Consider the following 21,189-nt stretch of genomic DNA (forward strand, 5'->3'; position numbering starts at 1 on the left):
CAGGGTAAATGCGTGTGGTTACAGAGATAGGGCCTGGATAGGATTGTTGTCGGTGCAAACTCAATGGGCCAAATAGCCTTCTTTTGCACTGTAAGGATTTTATGATGTACCTGCGCTAATATGAAAACATGTTTTATAACCTGCTTTTCACAGAGGTATAACCAACTGAACATCCACTGTTCATTGGGGTAGAGAATTTTGAAAATTTATCACACTCATTTTCTCCTAATCTCCGTTCTAAATGTGAACATACGAAATAGGAGCAGAAACAGGTCATTCAGCCCTTCAGGCCTCCTTGTCATTTAATAAGAGCATGGCTGATCTGTTTGTGTTGAGTTCCACATTTCCATCTACCCCCAACAATCTTTGATTCTCTTCCTTAACAAGGATCTATGTACCTCTGCCTTCCAAATGTTCTGTGATCCCGTCTCCATCGCTTTCTGAGACAGAGTTCCAAAATCGCACAACCATCTGAGGGAAATAAATTCTCTTCAACTCTAACTGATTAGGGCAATCCCTCATTTTAAAACAGTTTTGGACTCACCCACAAGATAAAACATCCTTTCCGCATCCATCTTGTCTCAACCATTCAGGATCTTATATACTTCAATCAAGTCATTCCTCACTCTTCTAAGTTGAAACACGCCTAGTATGCCCAACCTTTCCTTGTAAGACAGCCCACGTATTCCAAGTATCAATCTATGAACCTCCAGTAAACGTCAAAATGGTTGAGCCTTATTTCTAAAACTGTGATGCCTAATATTAAACTACTCAGCCAGGGTATAAAGACTATCAGCATTGAGGATTTTATGTGCCGAAAAAGAACTGTGTGATTGCTCTGAGTTCCTGGTTTTGTACATAAATCATTCTGTAGTACAATGAGTGGAAACCCAGACTCCTCTGACTAGTAAAGTAAAATAAGTAGCATTCCTGCCTTTGTTGCGTCTCCTATGAGATGGCATTCATAGAATCCCTAAAGTGCACAAGGAATCATTCGGCCCATTGAGCCTGCACTGACAACAATCCCATCCAGGCCTTATCTCTGTAACCCCAAACATTTACCCTGATAATCCCTGTACACTAAGGGTTAATTTAGCATGGCCAAACTGTGGGAGGAAATCGGAGCACCTGGAGGAAACCCACCCAGACATGGGGAGAATGTGCAGACTCCATGCAGACGGTGACCAAAGGCTGGAATCGAACCCTGGAGTCCCTGGTGATGGGAGGCAGCAGTGCTAACCGCTGTGCCACCATGCCTCATTAATGTTGATGGTCATATTAAACACATAGGAATTTTGCTGCCTGGGGCCAAAATAGTTGCATGTCCCAGCCACTGACAGGTTGAACAGCTCATCCCCACACCCCTCGCACAGGCCTGCAAAACTGTTTTGTGCTCAATGGTTAATACTTTCCTCAGGCACTGGACAACGTGCAAGGGCCAGAATCACGTCACGTACAGTTGTTTCTCTGGCTGCTATGGTATCTGGCCTAGAATACAAACTGGCTCACTTCCATAGCATTGAGGTCCTTGGGTGTTATCAATATTCAAAGTCACCTTTGCAGTAGCCTTTCTTAATAAAAAAAAACAGATTGTTTCTATATGGAAAGTGTTCTATGAAACAGACCCAAAGAACAGTCAATGAGATTTGCCCAGGAAAAGTAAACAGGGCATAAAATATAATTTAAAAAAGTACATTCCTTCAGTGTATCACCAAGGTCCGTCAGTATTGATCCTACTTTACGAACATACAAAAATCCTAATTTGCAACAGTACCAGAAAAGCAGGAATATCCATATTGAACAACAAACAAGCATAGACTTCTGAGTATGAATCTGTCTTGATTTCTGTGAGAAAATGAAAGCCCCAAAACTTTAATAAATTGGTTGTCATGACATGATCTTTTCAGTAAGGTTCAATTTTTATTGCTCACTTCATACTTGGAACTATCTGAAGATCATGTTAATTAAGCAGTTTTTAACATGACATGATTGCAGAGTCCACAGTGCAGAGTCCTATTCTACTGCTGTATTTAACATAAAAATCAGGAGCCTCTTTTCCAACAGAAACCCTGATATTAAACCAGCTCTGAATAATAAAATTTAGCAGACTTGCCCAAGTTGATGAATATTTCAGCAGCGATGATACAGCTCAATTTCCTGCACTAACAAGTCTTAAGAAAATTCAAGGACAACATAATCTTTTGGTGCTCCATCCGTTCCTTTATAATCTGTCAACATTCTCAACTTTCAGCAATTTCCAATATTTTCGAGTTCTTGTGTTAACATGCCATCTACAATCTTTAGGAATTTCACACTGTAGTCTTTCTCTCCTTGAAAATTTCCAACATCAGCAACTATGGTTGGAGTAAATTATCACAGATTTACAGATTGCTAAATGACTAAACTTGTAGATTAGTTCAGAACTGTGAAACTGTGTCACGCAAATTCCATTTCCATTTGGTTTATGAAGTCTTATTTAAAATGTTGTCGTAATCAGGGCAGTGTATCACAATGTAAATGCAATTGAAGAAAGGCAAGAATCGGGCAGCTTTATGTTTGGTCTGAAGTTCAGGCAGTAAAAGTACTTTGCTAAAATAAAATCTGAAACCAAAAGAGAAAATGCTGGAAAATCTCAGCAGGTCTGGCAGCATCTGTAAGGAGGAAAAGAGCCGATGTTTCAAGTCCAGGTGATTTTGTCAAAGCTCAAAGGTACTTTGCTTATTAGGTTTAAACACTTCACACAAACAAGTCTTATTCATGACTCTTTAACTCAAAAAGAGAAATAAACTGCTTTGTAAAGAGTTGTTAACAATTAACATTGACTGTTGAACTTCTCACATGTGGAGGGTAATTCTTATGCCATAGCCACTATGAAGTTGAAATAAACGTGGATATTACTGAATAAAGATCATTACGTGTTACAAATTGTTGAATTCTCTATCATACAGTAAAACTAAGCACTTAAACAATTTTAATTTACAGTTTAGTTATTTTTATGTTTTTAGCAGTGCTTCCAATACTACTTGTATTGTTTTCTGTTTACCTGCCCAATTTCTTGCTCCTTTTTTCACACTCGGTTTATCTTTGTGCCTTACTTTTTCCCTTTAGAAAGTAACTCGAGTCATATTCTGATCTCCTGGTTTCACCATTCATTTTGGAGATTGGAACAACTTTTCAGTGATTTAGCACCAGTTTTAATGGCCGCTTTTTCATCAATCATTGCCAAGATTGGCATAGTCACGACATAGGTAGAGTTTGGTTATAAACGTCAAAGTTGAAAGAAATTTTGCCAAGGTTGCATACCTGTCAGTGCTCCATGATATTTGGCTGCAATGCTGTAAGGATTGATTCTGTTTCTCTATCTATATAATCCTGGATGCAGTGTCTTAAGCAATGCTTTCACCACATCTCAGTTTCCATGGACTTGTGAGGAAGACTAACAGTAGGCCATTTTGAATCTGTGGTAAATTGTTGAGAAGCTTGGAACACTGTGGGATACCCTGAAATGAAGCCATGACTGGAGTTTATGACATTTTCCCACACAAAGTTGTGTCCTCCTGATTTGAGAAATGTTGCCCTCTCCCTGACACCCAGGTTGGGATTTTCCAACTGGGCTCACCCCAAAACGGGGATATCCTGACCTTTGCATAGTCTACCTCCTGTTCCTATGATTCCCATAGCAGATGGGATCGGAAAATTCCCCCCCTTAGTTTCTGACCAGTTAATGTCGGCAGGCCTTCATAGAGTACCGCATTGGTCACAATATTTCATATTGACAAACCTGAGACAACCCTTGGTTGATCTTTACAACATTTTAGTGGTTGAGGCATGACTTTGCTACAACAGTTATTTATTTGAAACACGTGTATAGCAAATGTGGAAATAAAAGACCTACTTCCACAGTTATCATGTCATTAGTTAGCATACAGGCTTTATTTATAGACTGGCTGAAAACTGCCAGAACAGCTGCTCTGGCTTTTTGGTCAGTCTTAACAGAAATGTTCAAAGTGGTTGCTTTCAATGCAACAATCTGTAAATGTGGGAGTTAATTTTTTTTGTGTTTATATCTTTGAACACTGGTAAATCCATTACAGCTGCATATTCATTGAGTAATTGATTAGTTGTGAAGAATGTGTCTAAGATTTTCAGGATAACATATCATGTTATGTCTCGGTAATAACCTGCAGGTAAAGAGGAAAGAGCCGCCTGATGCTGCTTCCTCAGGTGACCAGAAGCGAATTAGACCATCAACGCCACTGGATGATGATGATGAAGGTTGGTGTATGTTTAACACGCACTTAAATACTTGACCAACTTTTAATTTTTGCAAACACAGATTAAGCTGCAGTACAACAGTGTGGAGATTGCACAGTGCCAGGGACTTGTTCAATTCCTGCCTTGGGTGACTTTCTATATGGAGTGTGCATATGCTTACCGTGTCTGCATGGGTTTCCTCCCACATTCCAAAGATGTGCAGGTTAGGTTGATTGGCCATGCTAAATTGACCCTAGTGTCAGGGGGATTAGCAGGGTAAATATGTGAGATTACGGGAATAGGGCCTGGGTGGGATTGTGGTTGGTGCAGGCTTGATGGGCTGGACAGCCTCCTTCTGCACTGTAGGGATTCCATGATTCTATGATGATGAATAGTCTTCACACAGATACTTTTTGAAGTATTCTTATATCGGCTTCCCTCCCTCAGCCCTAGCACTGGGTGCAGGGAGAATTCAGTCTTCGTGCCTCTGTACCCTAGAATTCATTCCTAATTCCTCCACTTTGCTGCTTCTTTCCCCACCTTCAGAAACCTCATTGAAACTTGCCCCTTTGTGTCCTTACTTGCCTTCCCAGCTTCCTCCCACCATTTGCTACTCAATAATATTTCATACCTAACAAGCCACCTTGGGCTACTTCAGTATTTGAAATACTCTAAATTAGTTGATGCAAGTTATTTGGTCTGTACCACATGCAGTTTGTGAACAAAATATCCTATATTACATGTACTGCATAGACACATTTCTGTGTAATCTGCTGTAAAATATTCCCTGGTAATGTCATGGTTATGATGTCACAAAGTCAATTATTCACGAACAAGAAATGTTATTGGCTTTTCTCTGAAGTTCTGATATTAGAGAAGGTTTATAATGTAATTGGCTTTGTCAGTCGCTATGTGAGTTTACCACAATGCAGAGTACTCATTTCATCTCTTCATCATTTGTAACAGAGTCTGAGCGTGACCGAGATATGTCAGACGTAGCCAGTCATTCTTCTGAATTGTCCAAGAGAGATTTGGAGTCAGTCACGGAGAGGCGAAAACCAGCAAAACCTTTAAAACTAGACAGTGAAGGGGAGGAAGAAGAGGAAACTTCTGGGAAAGAGGAAGAGGAATCCTCGTCAGAGAAAGAGGACGAAGAAGAGCAAGATGAGGAAGAGATTTCTGAAAAGGCTTCATCAGAAAAGGTTACTTTGTCCTTAGGTGTTTTATGTTATAAGTTAACACGGATGACTCAGGAACTTGTCCAACCCAGTTCACCATCGAGTCATAGAGGTTTATAACATGGAAACAGGCCCTTCGGCTCAATTTCTCCATGCCACCTTTTTTTTCAAAAACCCCTAAGCTAATCCCAATTCCCGCATTTGGCCCATATCTCTCTATACCCATCGTACCCATGTAACTATCTAAATACTTTTAAAAAGGTAAAATTATACTCGTCTCTACTACTACCTCTGGCAGCTTGTTCCAGACACTCACCACCCTCTGTGTGAAAAAATTGCCCCTCTGGACACTTTTGTATCTCTCCCCTCTCAACTTAAACCTATGCCCTCTAGTTTTAGACTCACCTACCTTTGGGAAAAGATATTGACTATTTACCTTGTCTATGCCCCTTGTTATTTTATAGACCTCTGTAAGGTCACCCCTCAGCCTCCTACACTCCAGAGGAAGAAGTCCCAGTCTATTCAGCCTCTCCTTATAACTCAATCCATCAAGTCCCGGTAGCATCCTAGTAAATCTTTTCTGCACTCTTTCTAGTTTAATAATATCCTTTCTATAATAGGGTGACCAGACTTGCACACAGTATTCCAAATGTGGCCTTACCAACGTCTTGTACAACTTCAACAAGACATCCCAACTCCTGTATTCAATGTTCTGACCAATGAAACCAAGCATGCCGAATGCCTTCTTCACCACTCTGTCCACCTGTGACTCCACTTTCAAGGAGCTATCAACGTTTACCCCTCGATCTCTTTGTTCTGTAATTCTCCTCAATGCCCTACCATTAACTGAGTAAGTCCTACCTTGGTTCAGTCTACCAAAAATCCATCACCTCGCATTTGTCTAAATTAAACTCCATCTGCCATTCGTCAGCCCACTGTCCCAATTGATCAAGATCCTGTTGCAATTGGAGATAACTTTCATCACTGTCCACTATGCCACCAATCTTGGCGTCATCTGCAAATTTACCAACCAAGCCTCCTATATTCTCATCCAAATCATTAATAGAAATGACAAATAACAGTGGGCCTAGCACTGATCCCTGAGGCACACCGCTGGTCACAAGCTTCCAGTTGAAAAACAACTCTCTACGGAAGCCAATTTTGTATCCATTTAGATACCTCACCCTGGATCCCGTGAAATTTAACTTTATCCACTTCACTGAACCTTTGAGTGGCCACAAAATGGTGCTTTGTTCTCGAAGGATTGTGCTGGAATATAAGTTCAATGGTGTTAATCACTTGAAGCCACTTTCACATTAAGAACAGATGTGTGAAAACTTGAAACTGAAGTCCAGTACAAAAAGTCTTAATTTAGTTGTAAACAAATATCTGGTCCACTTAGCTGCAATAGGGCTAACCAAGTAAAATGTGCTTCTGGAATCCCTCTTGCATCCACTTGATGTCTAGTATAGCTTGGAATTAATCTGAATCATAGCCTGTTTTTTGTAAGCATGGCCTTTAGAGAGGTGAGGTAATGTACTGTTGATTTGATGGGTGAAGAGGGCTGTTATAGGATGAAAGGGAAATTTACATTGTTATGATCCCAGCTGATGTTGTTACTGGGCAATCAGGTCCCAGGGTGGAAGCCCAGCCTCATGACTTTTATTTTTGTTTGGAAACGTGAATGAACATAGTCAAAGAACTGCCAATTAACTTTTAACAAAAGAATAAGATGCTTATTAAACAAGAAAAGATTAGCTATAATACACTACTCCTTCACCCCACTATATCTGTACAGGTATATACAGATTTATAAGGATTGCACAGGTTTGTATTCTAATGCTCTCAGTAAGTACATAGTCCATGTAAGCTAACAGGCGAAATGTGGTCAGGCACCCTGCATCCTGAAATCATGTGACGGATGCCACCCAAAACAAGTTCTGTGGATTTCTCATCAAATTCTGCCAGATGTTTATAACACTGAGTCAACTAATCTCATTGGAACATTGACTTCCACGTGAGTGTTTCCAATCATCACACTCGAAGAACACATTTTGAAATCTTCTGCCAAACAATGCTTTCTCTCGGATACCTTCACCAAGGATCCACATCCAGGATTTCAATCTCTTCTTACATATTCCTCTGTCCTGGATTGCCACATGTATTCAAGCTTCCATACAATCTCTCAGCCATCCAGCCATGTCAACGGAACACCATTGCTTCACAGGGTCCAGTAAGGTGCCACCAACTTTAGGATTGCTCGAGATGGCTGGCTTCTCACCTAATTGACTTTAATAAGAACATAAGAACGAGGAGCAGGCGTAGGCCATCCGGTCCCTCAAGCCTGCTCAGCCATTCAGTAAGATCATGGCTGATCTTTTTGTCAACAAAGCTCTACTTACCCGCCCGTTCACCATAACCCTTAATTCCTTTACTGTTCGAAAATTTACCTATCTTTGCCTTAAAAACATTTAATGAGGTAGCCTCAACTGCTTCACTGGGCAGGGAATGCCACAGATTTACAATCCTTTGGGTGAAGAAGTTCCTCCTCAACTCGGTCTTAAATCCGCTTCCACTTATTTGAGGCCATGCTCCTTAATTCTAGTTTCACTGACAGTGGAAACAACTTCCCTGATTCTATCTTATCTATTCCCTTCATAATCTGATATGTTTCTATAAGATCTCCCCTCATTCCTCCAAATCCAAAGAGTATAGCCCCGGTATACTCCACCTTTCCTCATCAGCCAACCCTCTCAACTCCAGAATCAACCTAGTGAATCTCCACTGTACCCCCTCCAGTGTTAGTATACCCTTTCTCAAGTAAGGAGGTCATAAACTGTACACAGTACTCCAGGTGTGGCCTCACCAGCACCTTACAGCTACAACATAACCTACTTGTTTTTAAACTCCATCCCTCTAGCAATGAAGGACAAAATTTCATTTGCCTTCTTAATTACCTGCTGCACCTGCAAACCAACTTTTTATGATTTATGCACAAGGACACTCAGATCCCTCTGCACAACAGCATGTTGCAATTTCTTACCATTTAAATAATAGTCCATTTTGCTGTTTTCCTACCAAAATGGATGACCTCACATTTACCAACATTGTACTCCTATCTGTCAGCCCCTTGCCCACTCACCTTAGACTATCTATATCCCTTTGCAGACTTTCAGCATCCTCTGCACACTTTGCTCTGTCAATCATCTTAGCGTCATCTGCAAATTTTGGCACACTACACTTGTTCCCCAATTCCAAATCATCTATGTAAATCGTTAAACAATTGCGGTCCCAACAGTGATCCCTGAGGCACACAACTAGTCACTGATCGCCAACCAGAAAAACACCCATTTACCCCTTTGCTTTCTGTTAGTTAACCAATCCTCTATCCATACGAATACATTACCTGTAACACTGTGCACCTTTACCTTATGCAGCAGCCTTTGATGCAACACCTTGTCAAATGCCTTCTGGAAATCAAGATACGTCATATCCATAGGTTCCCCATTGTGCACCATGCATATAATGTTCTCAAGGAATTCCACTGATTTGTCAAAAATGACCTGCCCTGCATGAACCCATGCTGCGTCTTCCCAATGGAACAATTTATAGCCAGATGCCTCGTTATTTCTTCCCTGATGATAGATTCAAGACTTTCCTCACTACAGAAGTTAAACTAACTGACCTACAGTTACCCGCCTTTTGTCTACCTCCTTTTTTTAAAACAGTGGACACTTGCTGTTTTCCAATCTGCAGGAACCATCTGAGTCCAGCGAGGTTTGGTAAATTACCACTAGTGCATTTGCTATTTCCCCCATTATCTCTTTTAGTACCCTGGGATGCATTCCATAAGGGCCAGGAGGCTTGTTTACCTTTAGCCCCATTATCTTGCCCAACACTATTTCTTGAGTGATAATGAACACTTCTAGGTCCTCACCTGCCATAGCTGCCTTGTCATCAATTTCTGGCATGTTATTTGTGGCTCCTACTCTAAAAACTGACACACAATACCTGTTCAATGTCTCAGCTATTTCCTTATTTCCAGTTATTACATCCCCCTCTCATCCTCTAAAGGACCAATGTTTCCTTTAGTCACTCTTTCTCATTTTATATATTTGTAGAAATTTTTGTTATCTGTTTTTATATTCTGAACTAGTTTACTCTCATAATCCATCTTGTTTTTCTTTATAGCTTTTCTCGAGGCTTTCTGTTGACCTTTAAAGATTTCCCAATCCTCTAGTTTCCCACTAATCTTTGCCACTTTGAATGCATTTTCTTTCAATTTGATACCCTCCTTTATTTCCTTAGAAATCCATGACTGATTATCCCTTTTTCTACAGTCCTTCCTTATCACTGATATATACTTTTGCTGAGCCCTGTGAAAACTTGCTTTGCAAGTCCTCCACTGTTCCTCAATTGTCCCACCATAAAGTTTTTGCTCCCAGTTTACCTTAGCCAACTCCTCCCTCATCCCATTGTAGTCTCCTTTGTTTAAGCGCAAGACATTGGTATTGGATTTTACCTTCTCACGATCCATCTGTATTTTAAATTCAACGATACTGTGGTCGCTTCTTCCAAGAGGATCCCCAACTGTAAGATCATTAATTATTCCTGTCTCATTACATAGGATCAGATCTAGGATAGTTTGCTCCCTTGTAGGTTCAGTTACATACTGTTCAAGGAAGCTATTACGTTTACATTCAATGAACTCCTCCTCAAGGTTACCTTGACTGACCTGGTTTGACCAATTGACATGTAGATTAAAATCCCCTGTGATAATTGCCATACCATTTTTACATGCATCAGTTATTTCTTTATTTCTTACTCCACCATGATGCTATTATTTGGTGGCCTATAAACAACGCCTATCAGTAACTTTTTATCCTTACTATTTGTAATTTCTACCCAATGGATTCAACCTTTTTTTCCATAGAACCTATATCATCTCTCACTTTTACCCTGATGTCATCCTTAAATATCAGAGCTACACCACCTCCCTTACCTTCTTGTCTGTCCTTACGAACAGTCTGATACCCCTGGATATTTAATTCCCAGTTGCGACCATCCTACAACCACGTCTCTGTACTGGGCACCAAATCATACTCATTCATGATGATTTGTGCCGTCAACTCATTTACCTTGTTTCAAATGCTACAAGCATTCAGATAAAGTACTCTTATGCCAGTTTTTGACCTTTTTGAATTCTAACAACTCCATTAATAATATCTCCTGAGTTCTCCTTCCTTTTATCTTTTTTTCCTGATTTTCGATGTAGTTGAAACCTTCTCCCCACATGTTAACCTTGCTTCCTATTAACAGTTATAATTCCCATAATTTTACTCTTTCCTTCCCCTCAACTTGCTAGTTTAAAGTCCTTGTGACCACTCTATTTATCCTTTTTCCTAGAATACTGGTTCCAGATTGCTTCAGGTGAAGACGATCCCGCCTGTTCCAATACTGATGCCAATGCCCCATGAAATGGAACCCCTCTTTCCTGTACCATGCCTTTAGCCACGTGTTAACTTCCTAATTTTCTCATCCCTATGCCAATTTGCCTGTGGCTTGCGTAGTAATCCAGAGATTACAGGTCCTTGAGGACCTGTTCTTTAATTTAGCTCCTAGTGCTTCATAGTCCCCAAATAGGTCCCCTTTCCTAATCTTGCCTTATCTGTCCCAATGTGGACCACAACAACTGGATTCTTCCCCTCCGACTCCTATATTCTTTCAAGTCAGTCAGAAATGTCCCTGGCACAGGCAGGCAACATACCATGCGGGACTCACAATCCAGCTTACAAAGAATCCCCCTACAACTACCATGTCTTTATGCTCCCCCCTCTTGAATAGCCTCCTGTAGCACAGTGCAATGGTCAGCTAGCTCATCCTTCCTACAGCCCTTTTCCTTGTCCACACAGGGAAGCAAGTACCTCATACCTGTTGGACAAAGTCAAGAGCTGAGGCTCCTCAGTTCCTGAAATCAGAATCCCCTGACCTGCCTCACTTAAATCTGGTTCTTACAGCTGTCTCTTTAACTCGGATTACTTTGTACTTGAATTTTCCTGAACCCGACCTTGTTCAACTTGTTCTTTGTTTCTTTAACAAAACTGTCCTCCTGAGACATTCGTTTGGTCCCCACTTTTGGACTTTTGTTCTTTAGAGAAGTCTGCTTTCTGTAGCTCATTGGTCCTGACCAGCTCCTCCTCAGTCTAGCTTACAATGAATTTACAAGTTCTTTCTGTCCTAGGAGGGCCCTTAGTTGTGAAGCAACAATCCAGTTTTCCTTTAAGCCCTGTTTGCTTTCATGTCATTAAACCTCAATGCCTGCATCTGAACCAGACTGAAGTCAACCAGACCTTTTCAAATACAGAAACCCAAAATTAAACTTAAAGCTATACCTTATTTCTAATACCCACGAATACAACTACAAATGACTTAAACCAGCTCTATTGCCTAACAGCAGTCAAACTATTCTGGGAAACATCATTAATGACTGAGTACAAAGACTCATCCAACTCTTAGATCTATATCACTACCATTTCCAATCAGCAGCCAGGTTTCCAGAAGATGCTAATCTGCCTAAAGAGGTAGTTTCTTAACGGTATTAAAGTTGATTCCAATTGTTTGGCCATCTGTAGACATCCAAAATGATGAGTCTGGAGAGAGAAATATTAAATTCAAATTATTTTTTTAAAAGTTATGTTTTAAAAATTATATATTAAAGTAAGTTTACAGTTGGGTGGCACAGTGGTTAGCACTGCTGTGTCACAGTGCCAGGGACTTGGGTTCAATTCCCGGCTTGGGTCGTTGTCTGTGTGGAGTTTGCACTATCTCCCTGTGTCTGCCTGGGTTTCCTTCGGGTGCTGCAGTTTCATCCCACAGTCTAAAAGACGTGCTGGTTAGATGCTTTGACTCGAATAGGTGCCAGATTGTGGCGACTAGGGGAATTTCACAGTAACTTCTTTGCCGTGTTAATGTAAACCTTACTTGTAACTAAAAAATAAACTTTAACTTTAAAAAATGGAAAGAAACTTCACCCTTTTCTCATTTTCACCTTTAAGGCATTCTAATGGTGTGAGCCTTACGTTGTATGAAGTACGGCATGGTAGCACAGTGGTTAGCACTGCTGCTTCACAGCTCCAGGGTCCTGGGTTCAATTCCCGGTTCGGGTCACTGTCTGTGTGGAGTTTGCACATTCTCCTCATGTCTGTGTGGGTTTCCTCCGGGTACTGCGGTTTCCTTCCACAGTCCAAAGATGTGCGGGTTAGGTTGATTGGCCATGCTAAGAAATTGCCTCTTAGAATCCAGGGATGTGTAGGTTAGAGGGATTAGTGGGGATAATATGTAGGGATATGGGGGTAGGGCCTGGATGGGATTGTGTTTGGTGCAGATTTGATGGGCCGAAGGACCTCTTTCTGCACTGTAGGGTTCTATGATTCTACACCAAGATATGAAGTACACCTACGTAAAGACATTACACTTTGTACAATTATTTGACCCATGCACCACAAGGAGACACCGGTTATAAAACTTCATGTGAATAAAATGATTTTTGTTCTCAAGTGAACTTGTGTGCAGCCATTACTTTCTGCCATTGATCATAAATATGGAATTAATTTTGGTGAATATTTTTAGGAGGAAGATGGTGAGGATGATGAAGCTGATGCAGAGACCAGTGAGAAAGAGGGGCTGGATTCTGAAGAAGGTGAGGTCTTGATCAGGTGACTAACTGGCAATAAGTGATATTTGGATTGTAATAACTTTAACATTTTAGAGTCATAGAGATTTACAGCATGGAAACAGATCCTTTGGCCCAACTTGTCCATGCCGCCCAGTTTTTATCACTAAGCTAATCCTAATTGCCCAGATTTGGCCCTTATCCCTCTATATCCATCTTATCCATGTAACTGTCTAAATGCTTTTTAAAAGACAAACTTGTACTGGTCTCTACTACTACTTTTGGCAGCTTGTTCCAGACACTCACTACCCTCTGTGTGAAAAAATTGCCCCTCTGGACCCTTTTGTACCTCTCCCCTCTCACCTTAAACCTATGCCCTCAAGTTTTAGACTCCCCTATCTTTTTCTGAGTTTAGTCCATATTATTGTTTTTGTGTTGACCTGCATACTAAGTCAATATAAGATGGTCAGCATTGCATTTTAATGTAGAATGTATAGCTCCTTACTGTGCCTGGTCGCTTTAAAAATCCCCAATTCTATTGTTGTAAATTTCTAGAAGTTTTTTCTCCCATTTTGGCTCTTTTGTGTTGTATGCTGTTTTCGTAAAGGAGGGAGGGATAGTCAGCTTGTCAATAACCTCTTAATTGTCACTGCTGTAGCACCAGCTTGGAGATTTATGACAGGGATATAGATTTCTGTTCCCCAATGATTGATTATCCCTCGGTGCTAAAGGTATATTGAATTAGATGTAAAGTTACTTCCTATTGTACTGCTGAGCAACACAGGCTAGTGTATAATTGTATTGTAGTTCTGTTCGGCTGTTTACTTCCCACTGATTTATCATATTGGGTGCTGCAAATAACATTGCAATTCCTGTGTTTACAGATGAAGTCATCAGTGTTGCCTCGTCCAAAGTGGAGGTGGAATATTCTGAAGATAGTGATGAATCCTCAGAATATGAATCTAGCTCTGAGGATGAAGAGGAAGAGGAGGAGGAGGAAGAAGAGAAAGAAAAACAGCCACTGTTACAAGTGGCTGAGATAAAGGCAGAAGAAGAAGAATCAGCCCCTGAGGTGGAAGAGGTGGTCGATGCCCCAATAGATAATATTACAGATGAAGTCCTAGCGGAAACAGAGCCAGGCTTATTATCAGTTTCATCGCCGGAAGGAGTTCCAGGTAGAGATAACTGCACACTTGTTACAATTAATAATCAAACTATATTTTTCTTTGCAAATCTTGATTTGATTTGGTTTATTATTGTCACGTGTATTAGTATACAGTGAGAAGTATTGTTTCTTGCGTACTATACAGACAAAGCATATTGTTCATAGAGAAGGAAAGGAAGGTGCAGACTGTAGTGTTACAGTCACAGCTAGGATGTAGAGAAAGATCAACTTAATGCGAGGTTGGTCCATTCAAAAGTCTGATGGCAGCAGGGAAGAAACTGTTCTTGAGTCAGTTGTTGCAAAACTGTAAATGTCAATCCTCAAAGTCACTGAGACATTAGAATCCATGAAGAGTAATAGACTGTGGCAACACTTTCATTATTATCGTTGCATAATTATCTGCTATTTGTTGGGGTTAGGCACTGTTGTCTTATGCTTGGGGTGGGGGGTGGTGTGTGTGTGTGTGTACCACATGTGCAGTACTTCAATGTCAGCCCAAAATATTAATTTTCATAGAACATTACAGCACAGTACAGGCCCTTCAGTCCTCAAGGTTGTGCCAAGCTTTGTCCAAACTATGATCAAGCTATCCCACTCCCTATCATTCTGGTGTGCTCCATGTGCCTATCCAATAACCACTTGAAAGTTCCTAAAGTGTCCGACCTTATTTTTAGTAATAGTTTTGTTTGTGTGTTTGGGTTGGGGAGTGGAAACCATTCCATCAGGGCGTGACTCTCTTCCACCAATCTACTGCAATGTTAGCCCTGTCCAAAATATAAAAACAGAGGTTATTAGAATAAATAGGTTAGATGCATCTACCCTCCCACCAGAATTTCCTCTAGGGATAGAAAGAGGCAGATATTCATGAGAAGTGTGATTTGTCTGTAATTCTTTTATGCTCTCCCATCCAGATGCACAATTTCCATACTTGAAAACCAGAAACATTTTGAGGCTAAGATGTCTCGATTGTATTGCAGGAACATAAGTAACTCGTAATGCATTCTTTGATAGTGAGAATTGAGCTGAAGATGCCACCTACAGTTGCATGTTACATGGAGGAGTCAGGGTGCTAATTTCTGGCACAACATATCGCATTGCTGTTGTTGGATTTTTTTTTCAATCAAACAGCTGTTTGAAGGATTGCTATGTAATGTGCCAAATTGTGCTGAGCACTAGAACATGCCGTTGATTCCCCACACAAAATAAAAGTTTAAATTTACTGATTAATTAATTTGCACCCTAGCTTTTTAATGATTGGATATGGCTAACATAGCAATTTCAAAGTGGTTATCTAAACTTGATAGAGCCTTTTAGGGTAGACATGGTAATGTTTCCACTCGAAGGAGACTCAAAAACTGGGGGCCGTATACATCAGATAGACATTGATAAATCCAATAGGAAATTCAGCAGAAACCTCTGTATCTAAAGATTAGCAAGGGTATGGAGTGCAGTACCACAAAAATTAGTTCACGTAAAAAACATAGATGCATTTAAGGGCAAGCCATATCAAGCACATGAGGGTGCACTGATAGATGAAGAGGAGCGAGAGAAAGCTCATGTGAAGCATAAATGTTGGCATACATTAGTTGAGCCAAATGGCTTGTTCCTCTGCTGTAGACCCAATGAAATAACTGGAGAAGTTTGGGTTGTTTTTCTATTAGGTCGGGAAGGTTGAACAGAGATTTATTAGAGGTGCTCAATATTAAGGGGTTTTGACAAACTAGACCGGCAGAAACTCTTTTCAAAGAAGGGTAGGTAACAAGACAGTAGATTTAAAATAATTGGAAAAAAGCCAGGGACTAAATGAGGTTTTCTGATCCAGAATGAGTTGCCTGAAAGGGCAGTGGAAGCAGATTCAGTTGTACGTTTCAAAAGGGAACTGGATTGCTACTTCAGAAGGAGAAAAAAAATTGCATGGCCGTGGGGGAAAAGGGCAAGAGAATGAGAGAAATGTGTTTGCTTTCAGATAGCTGGCACAAGTGTGACTTTAATGAAAGGAGGAAACGAGATAAAGATGGATAAATTTTTTGGCAGTTTAAATCTGTAGGCAGTTTAATTGTTGTTGCTGTTGAGGTTTTTTTTTATTTGAGTCTTCCATTGATCTTTTCAGCAGTGGAGGAGCCTGAGCCAAGCATTCAGTTGGAACCTGAAATTCCTGAGTCTCAAAAGGTAGAAATAGCTGAGGATGTTGGAACTCACCGGCCGCCCACGCCAACAGGAGCCTTGGCTGTGCTATCAGTTATTAAAGGCAGTGTCCTGAACAAGTCTGATGACAGTGACTCAGAAATGCGTAATAAAATTAAGTTCACGTCGCCATCAGCAGATGAGGATGACGGTCTTCCACGCACACCTGGCAGAGAAATCTTGATCCATTCTGATTCTGACGCTTCTGTATCATCCCTTGTAAAACCAACTGTGTCCATACCAGCAATTCCTCCAACACCAGGCAGACAGGAGATGCCTGTTGTCATTAGATCACCTGTACCAGAACATCCAACTTTGGTGAAAACAGCGTCTGAAGATGGTCCTCCAAGAACTCCTGGCCGTGATTTTGTGGCTGATTCTGCAAAAACATTAACACCTTCCCTGAGCACAGAGACAATTCCACCGACACCAGGAAGCGAAGGACCACTAACAGGGAACAGCTTGACTCTGAGCTCGCCTCATGTTCCTGGCAGTCCATTTACATATCCATCTCAGTCACCTGGAGTAAATTCTGGAGTTCCTCGCACTCCAGGCAGAGATTTTAACTTTGCTGCAGCTTTCCCTGAAGCAAGCACTGCCGCATCTCCATTATTGCCATCTAAAAAGCCATCACTGGATGGAGAAAAAGAAAATCTCATGTCTTCTAGTCCTTCCCCATTACCAAATGTGAATAGTTTGCTACCACCTTCCCTTCCTCTCCCTGTCGCATTCATTACTCCTCCTAACTTTCCAATGGAACTTGGTCTGTTGCCCAGTTCTGCCTCGAGTCCATCAATAAAGCCCACCACTATAACTGTGCCAAATGACAGAGAGAAATTGGAAAAGAAACCAGAAATTGAAACAGCATTAATCTTGTCAGAACCAGTAACACCTTTACCTCTCAGCAGTGTTCCAAACCAAAAGATCCCACATCACAAGATCAGCTATGCAAAGGAAAAGCAAGCGTCTGAACCACCAGTTCCCACTTTTGATTCCCAGTTGAAAGAGGAACCAAAGGTTAAAGTTGCCAGTAAGCTACAACCTCCTCTGCAGGCCAGCATAGTTCAAGCTGATATTAAAGACCTCCGTAGTCAGTGGAGTGATGATCAGTTTGGTGTGAAAGACCCAGCAGCTGTTACATTAGACTTTCGGGAAGATGTCTACTTACAGAAGATTAAGTCTTCTTCAGAGGAAAGTATCAAGGTTAACACTGACACATTTTGGGACTATAAAAGCAAAAAACAACTAAAAGAATCTGATAGGTTGGCTTTGAAAGAACTGCAAATGAAGATCAAAATTGAAGATGAGGAGGATGAAGATGAAGAATATGAAGATGATGAAGAAGATAAACAAGAAAAGGCTAAATTTCGAGAACGATGGACACGAAGGCACAGGAAAAAGCATGATGATGCTTGGTATGATGATATTCTATCATCTGAATCTTCACCTCGGTCACTATTTAAACCTCGCTCTGAATTTGAAGAGATGACCATTTTGTATGATATCTGGAATGAAGGAATGGACGAGGAAGATATTAAATTTATGAAGATCACCTATGACAGAATGCTGCTGCAGGATAATTGCATGGACTGTCTGAATGATACACTTTGGGTCCACCATCCTCATATCCTTTCAAATTATGATACTCATATCTGGCATCTGTGATGATTTTTCTTTAGCATGGTCACTAGTCTTTTGAAGGAAGAGAACTTTATAGTACAGTACAGTTCATCGTCAATTATTTCTCACTCCTAAATTTCTTGGTGCTGCTCATAAATGGAAGAGTTAATTAATGGAAAACAATTGGACATTATGATTCTTGCTCTTCTGATTTTTCAGTTAGAAAAGAATAAGAGAAACTTAGTTATTCATATGCGCAGTATCCCATATTGAATATTTACTTTCCGATTCTTTCACATATGAACACACACTTGAAGCCATACATTTATGCATGTATAACATTGAGCAAGTGGGAGAAATTCAGTTTGTACATATAAACTTTAAAGAAAAATGTTAATCCAACCCCCTGTAGCTGATTTGAAAACTGCACTTTCTGATGTGCAACTGAGTCATCCATTACCAAAATACTTCCAAATTCAATCTCTGGTCTATACAGAGATGGCTGCTATATAGGACACTCCATTGTTAGACTCAATTTCTCTGAGCTAACAATGGAAGTAAAAAAATCAGACAGACTTAATATTGACCAGAAGAGACAAAATAAGTGAAATTGAAAAGGGGTGCATCAATTTGATAAACATTTAAACATTGTATATTCTTTTGCATTCATCATGTGTACCAGAGTAAATCATCTCTGAGATTCTTATTCCATTTCAAACTAAACAACTTGTTTGTTCACTCTACAGATACTGCTTGACTTGCTTTTCTTTGTTTCTAATTTGCAGTTTTGCAATTCACCAGTCTTCATTAATAATCCCTTCCTTTGGCTGTTTTGACAATATTTAATGCTGCATGATGTTAAATCTTTAATGCATTTTTAATAGCAGATTTAAAGAGCTTTAAAATTAGATGTAAGCAATTATTGCCATGGTGTATAACCTGAGTCGACTGTACACTTACAGTAGTCTATAAGTACCTTACAAAATTGCATATACCATTTAAAGCTATGTTTCTATTTATTTTTATAAAGTCCTGAAAGCAGCCTTTGCATTACAATCTACTGGGTTTAACAGACATATGGGCTTCCCTGCCAGATCCTTGTATCTATCCATCTGTATGTTGTGAAGATATATTATGAGATGTTCTTTGTTAACAAATATTCCTCCTTGTATCACAATTTTGAGTCAGGCCTTCCGAGTCAGCACTTAACTGCCAAAATCAATGTTTAAAATGGCAAAAGCCTTTCCCAATACATCCACCTGTAACCATCATGGCTTGTCAATGAATCAGTTGAGTCACTTAAATGCTTCTTGAACAACAATTAACATCCCCCCCGCTACACTGCCCCAACTAGTAATTGAAATTTCTGATGCTCAAAATAAGGTTTTAAATGAAGCTAAGTAAATCAAAAACATAAATATTTCACAGCACATTGTTAAATGTACTTTTTTTTAAAAATACCTTTACCAATATTTTTACTTGAAGGCCTCAGACTGTACAAATGTTATGGACCATGATTACAAAGTTTTATCTCAACAATCATTCAGGCTGCACCTTGAACATATGAACTTACTGAATTTCCCAACATGCAATCTGTGCATCTTCATGACTAGGAGTCCATTTTTCATAAAGATTTAAGGATTTATTTTCTTTTTGCAAAAAACTTGGAAAGAAACTGGAGATAAAATCCTTAAACCTTTATATTGAACTAATCTGACATTAAAAAGTTTTTCTATCATGGACTGCTCAAAGACATAAAACACCCATGATTGGGGGGCCTTTTTTTTAGTTAAAGACAGAGATTGTTCATGAAAAAAAGGAATTTTTTTGGTCACTGTCTTTTTAACATTTGAAATTTTAGTTTTAAAAAAATCTCTTAAGCTTAATGATTTCTTCAAAAACGGAAACTGTGGGTGGCACAGTGGTTAACACTGCTGTCGCACAGCGCCAGGGACCCGGGTTCAATTCTGATCTAGGGTGATTGTCTGTGGAGTTTGCACATTCTCCCTGTGTCTGCATGGGTTTCCTCCAGGTGCTTTGGTCTCCTTCTACAGTCCAAAGATTACCCCTTAGTGTCAGGGGTCTAGCAGGGTAAATGTGTGGGGTTATGGGGATAGGGCTTGGGTGAGATTGTGATCGGTACAGACTCAATGGGTCAAATGGCCTGCTTCTGCAGGGAATCTATGTATAAATGACAAACTTGATACATAATTCACAACTCACAACTTATTTATAGAAATGTATGTTTTATAGAGTACATTAGTGCACCCAAAGATAAATTATTTATCATCTTTAAGAAACACAACTTTTATTAAAGTGATTTAATCCATCGTTATCAAATGGATGTTGCTGACTAGCCACAGGTTTGGCTAAGGTGATATAGCTGCAGGCGCACACACTCATTTTAGTGGAAAAAAATCATGCACACAGTCATATATCGTCGTACCAGTTCATCAATAATCTCTACCATACACCATGCAATTGTGTTGCGATCACATGCCCCAACAATGGTGTCCTTCAGTCATTTTTTTGTACACTAATGAAGAATGCGATTAGTTACAGCAATATTTCCAATTGGCCTCATCTGACAATTGGCTAATGTATTGCATAACATTATTTTAAAGTAAGAACTTTTAGGCTGACCATAAGAAGAGTGATGGTAGTGGGGAGATGAGGGGGTTACAATGGTTGGGGAAATATGCCCCGTGGCATATAGCAGGCTGTACATGGATCAGGTGAAGGGTGATGGTCCAGAAGGCAGCAAGGGTTTGGGCCCTCATGGAGTGAAATGGACCCATGAATGTTTGGTTCCTATACTCCTGGACTGCTGTCTTCTCAAGGCTACTAAACTGGGGAGGCCAGGGGCAGTAGTGAAAGCGCATTCTGTCTCTCTAGGCCACATGTTAGCAATTCTAATTCTGCCAGACTGGATTCCCCAGTTACTACTTTTCTTTGGCCCTCAACCCTCCTTTACCTCGAGATTTCTCTCTCTAGAATTCCATTCCCTGTTCTCAAGGTCCCAGGACTGCCACCGTGTTCACATTCCCAGTTTCCCCCAAACTCAGAAACTACAGCAATATTTCAGAAAATTCCCTCTCCACTTCCACCAGAACCAA

At 40.2% G+C, this 21,189-nt stretch overlaps 1 protein-coding gene across 3 annotated transcripts in view; it reads left to right on the plus strand.

The window, feature by feature from the left end:
* Positions 1–21,189, plus strand: part of setd1ba (SET domain containing 1B, histone lysine methyltransferase a) — a 161,815-nt gene that overhangs the window by 124,014 nt on the left and 16,612 nt on the right. For 2 of the 3 annotated variants that reach the window (XM_080208308.1, XM_080208307.1), the window contains 5 exons: positions 4,188–4,275; positions 5,221–5,456; positions 13,062–13,131; positions 13,989–14,279; positions 16,380–18,242. In XM_080208308.1, coding sequence (XP_080064434.1) covers positions 4,188–4,275; positions 5,221–5,456; positions 13,062–13,131; positions 13,989–14,279; positions 16,380–18,118 — 2,424 coding nt within the window. In that variant the 3' untranslated portion in view covers positions 18,119–18,242. Of the gene's footprint in view, positions 1–4,187; positions 4,276–5,220; positions 5,457–13,061; positions 13,132–13,988; positions 14,280–16,379; positions 18,243–21,189 lie in introns of those variants that run through there. The other variant, XM_080208309.1, reaches the window with a different exon arrangement.

Source organism: Carcharhinus amblyrhynchos, chromosome 20 (assembly GCF_965287045.1).
Source record: "Carcharhinus amblyrhynchos chromosome 20, sCarAmb.v2.hapA, whole genome shotgun sequence".
NCBI classification, from domain to species: domain Eukaryota; kingdom Metazoa; phylum Chordata; class Chondrichthyes; order Carcharhiniformes; family Carcharhinidae; genus Carcharhinus; species Carcharhinus amblyrhynchos.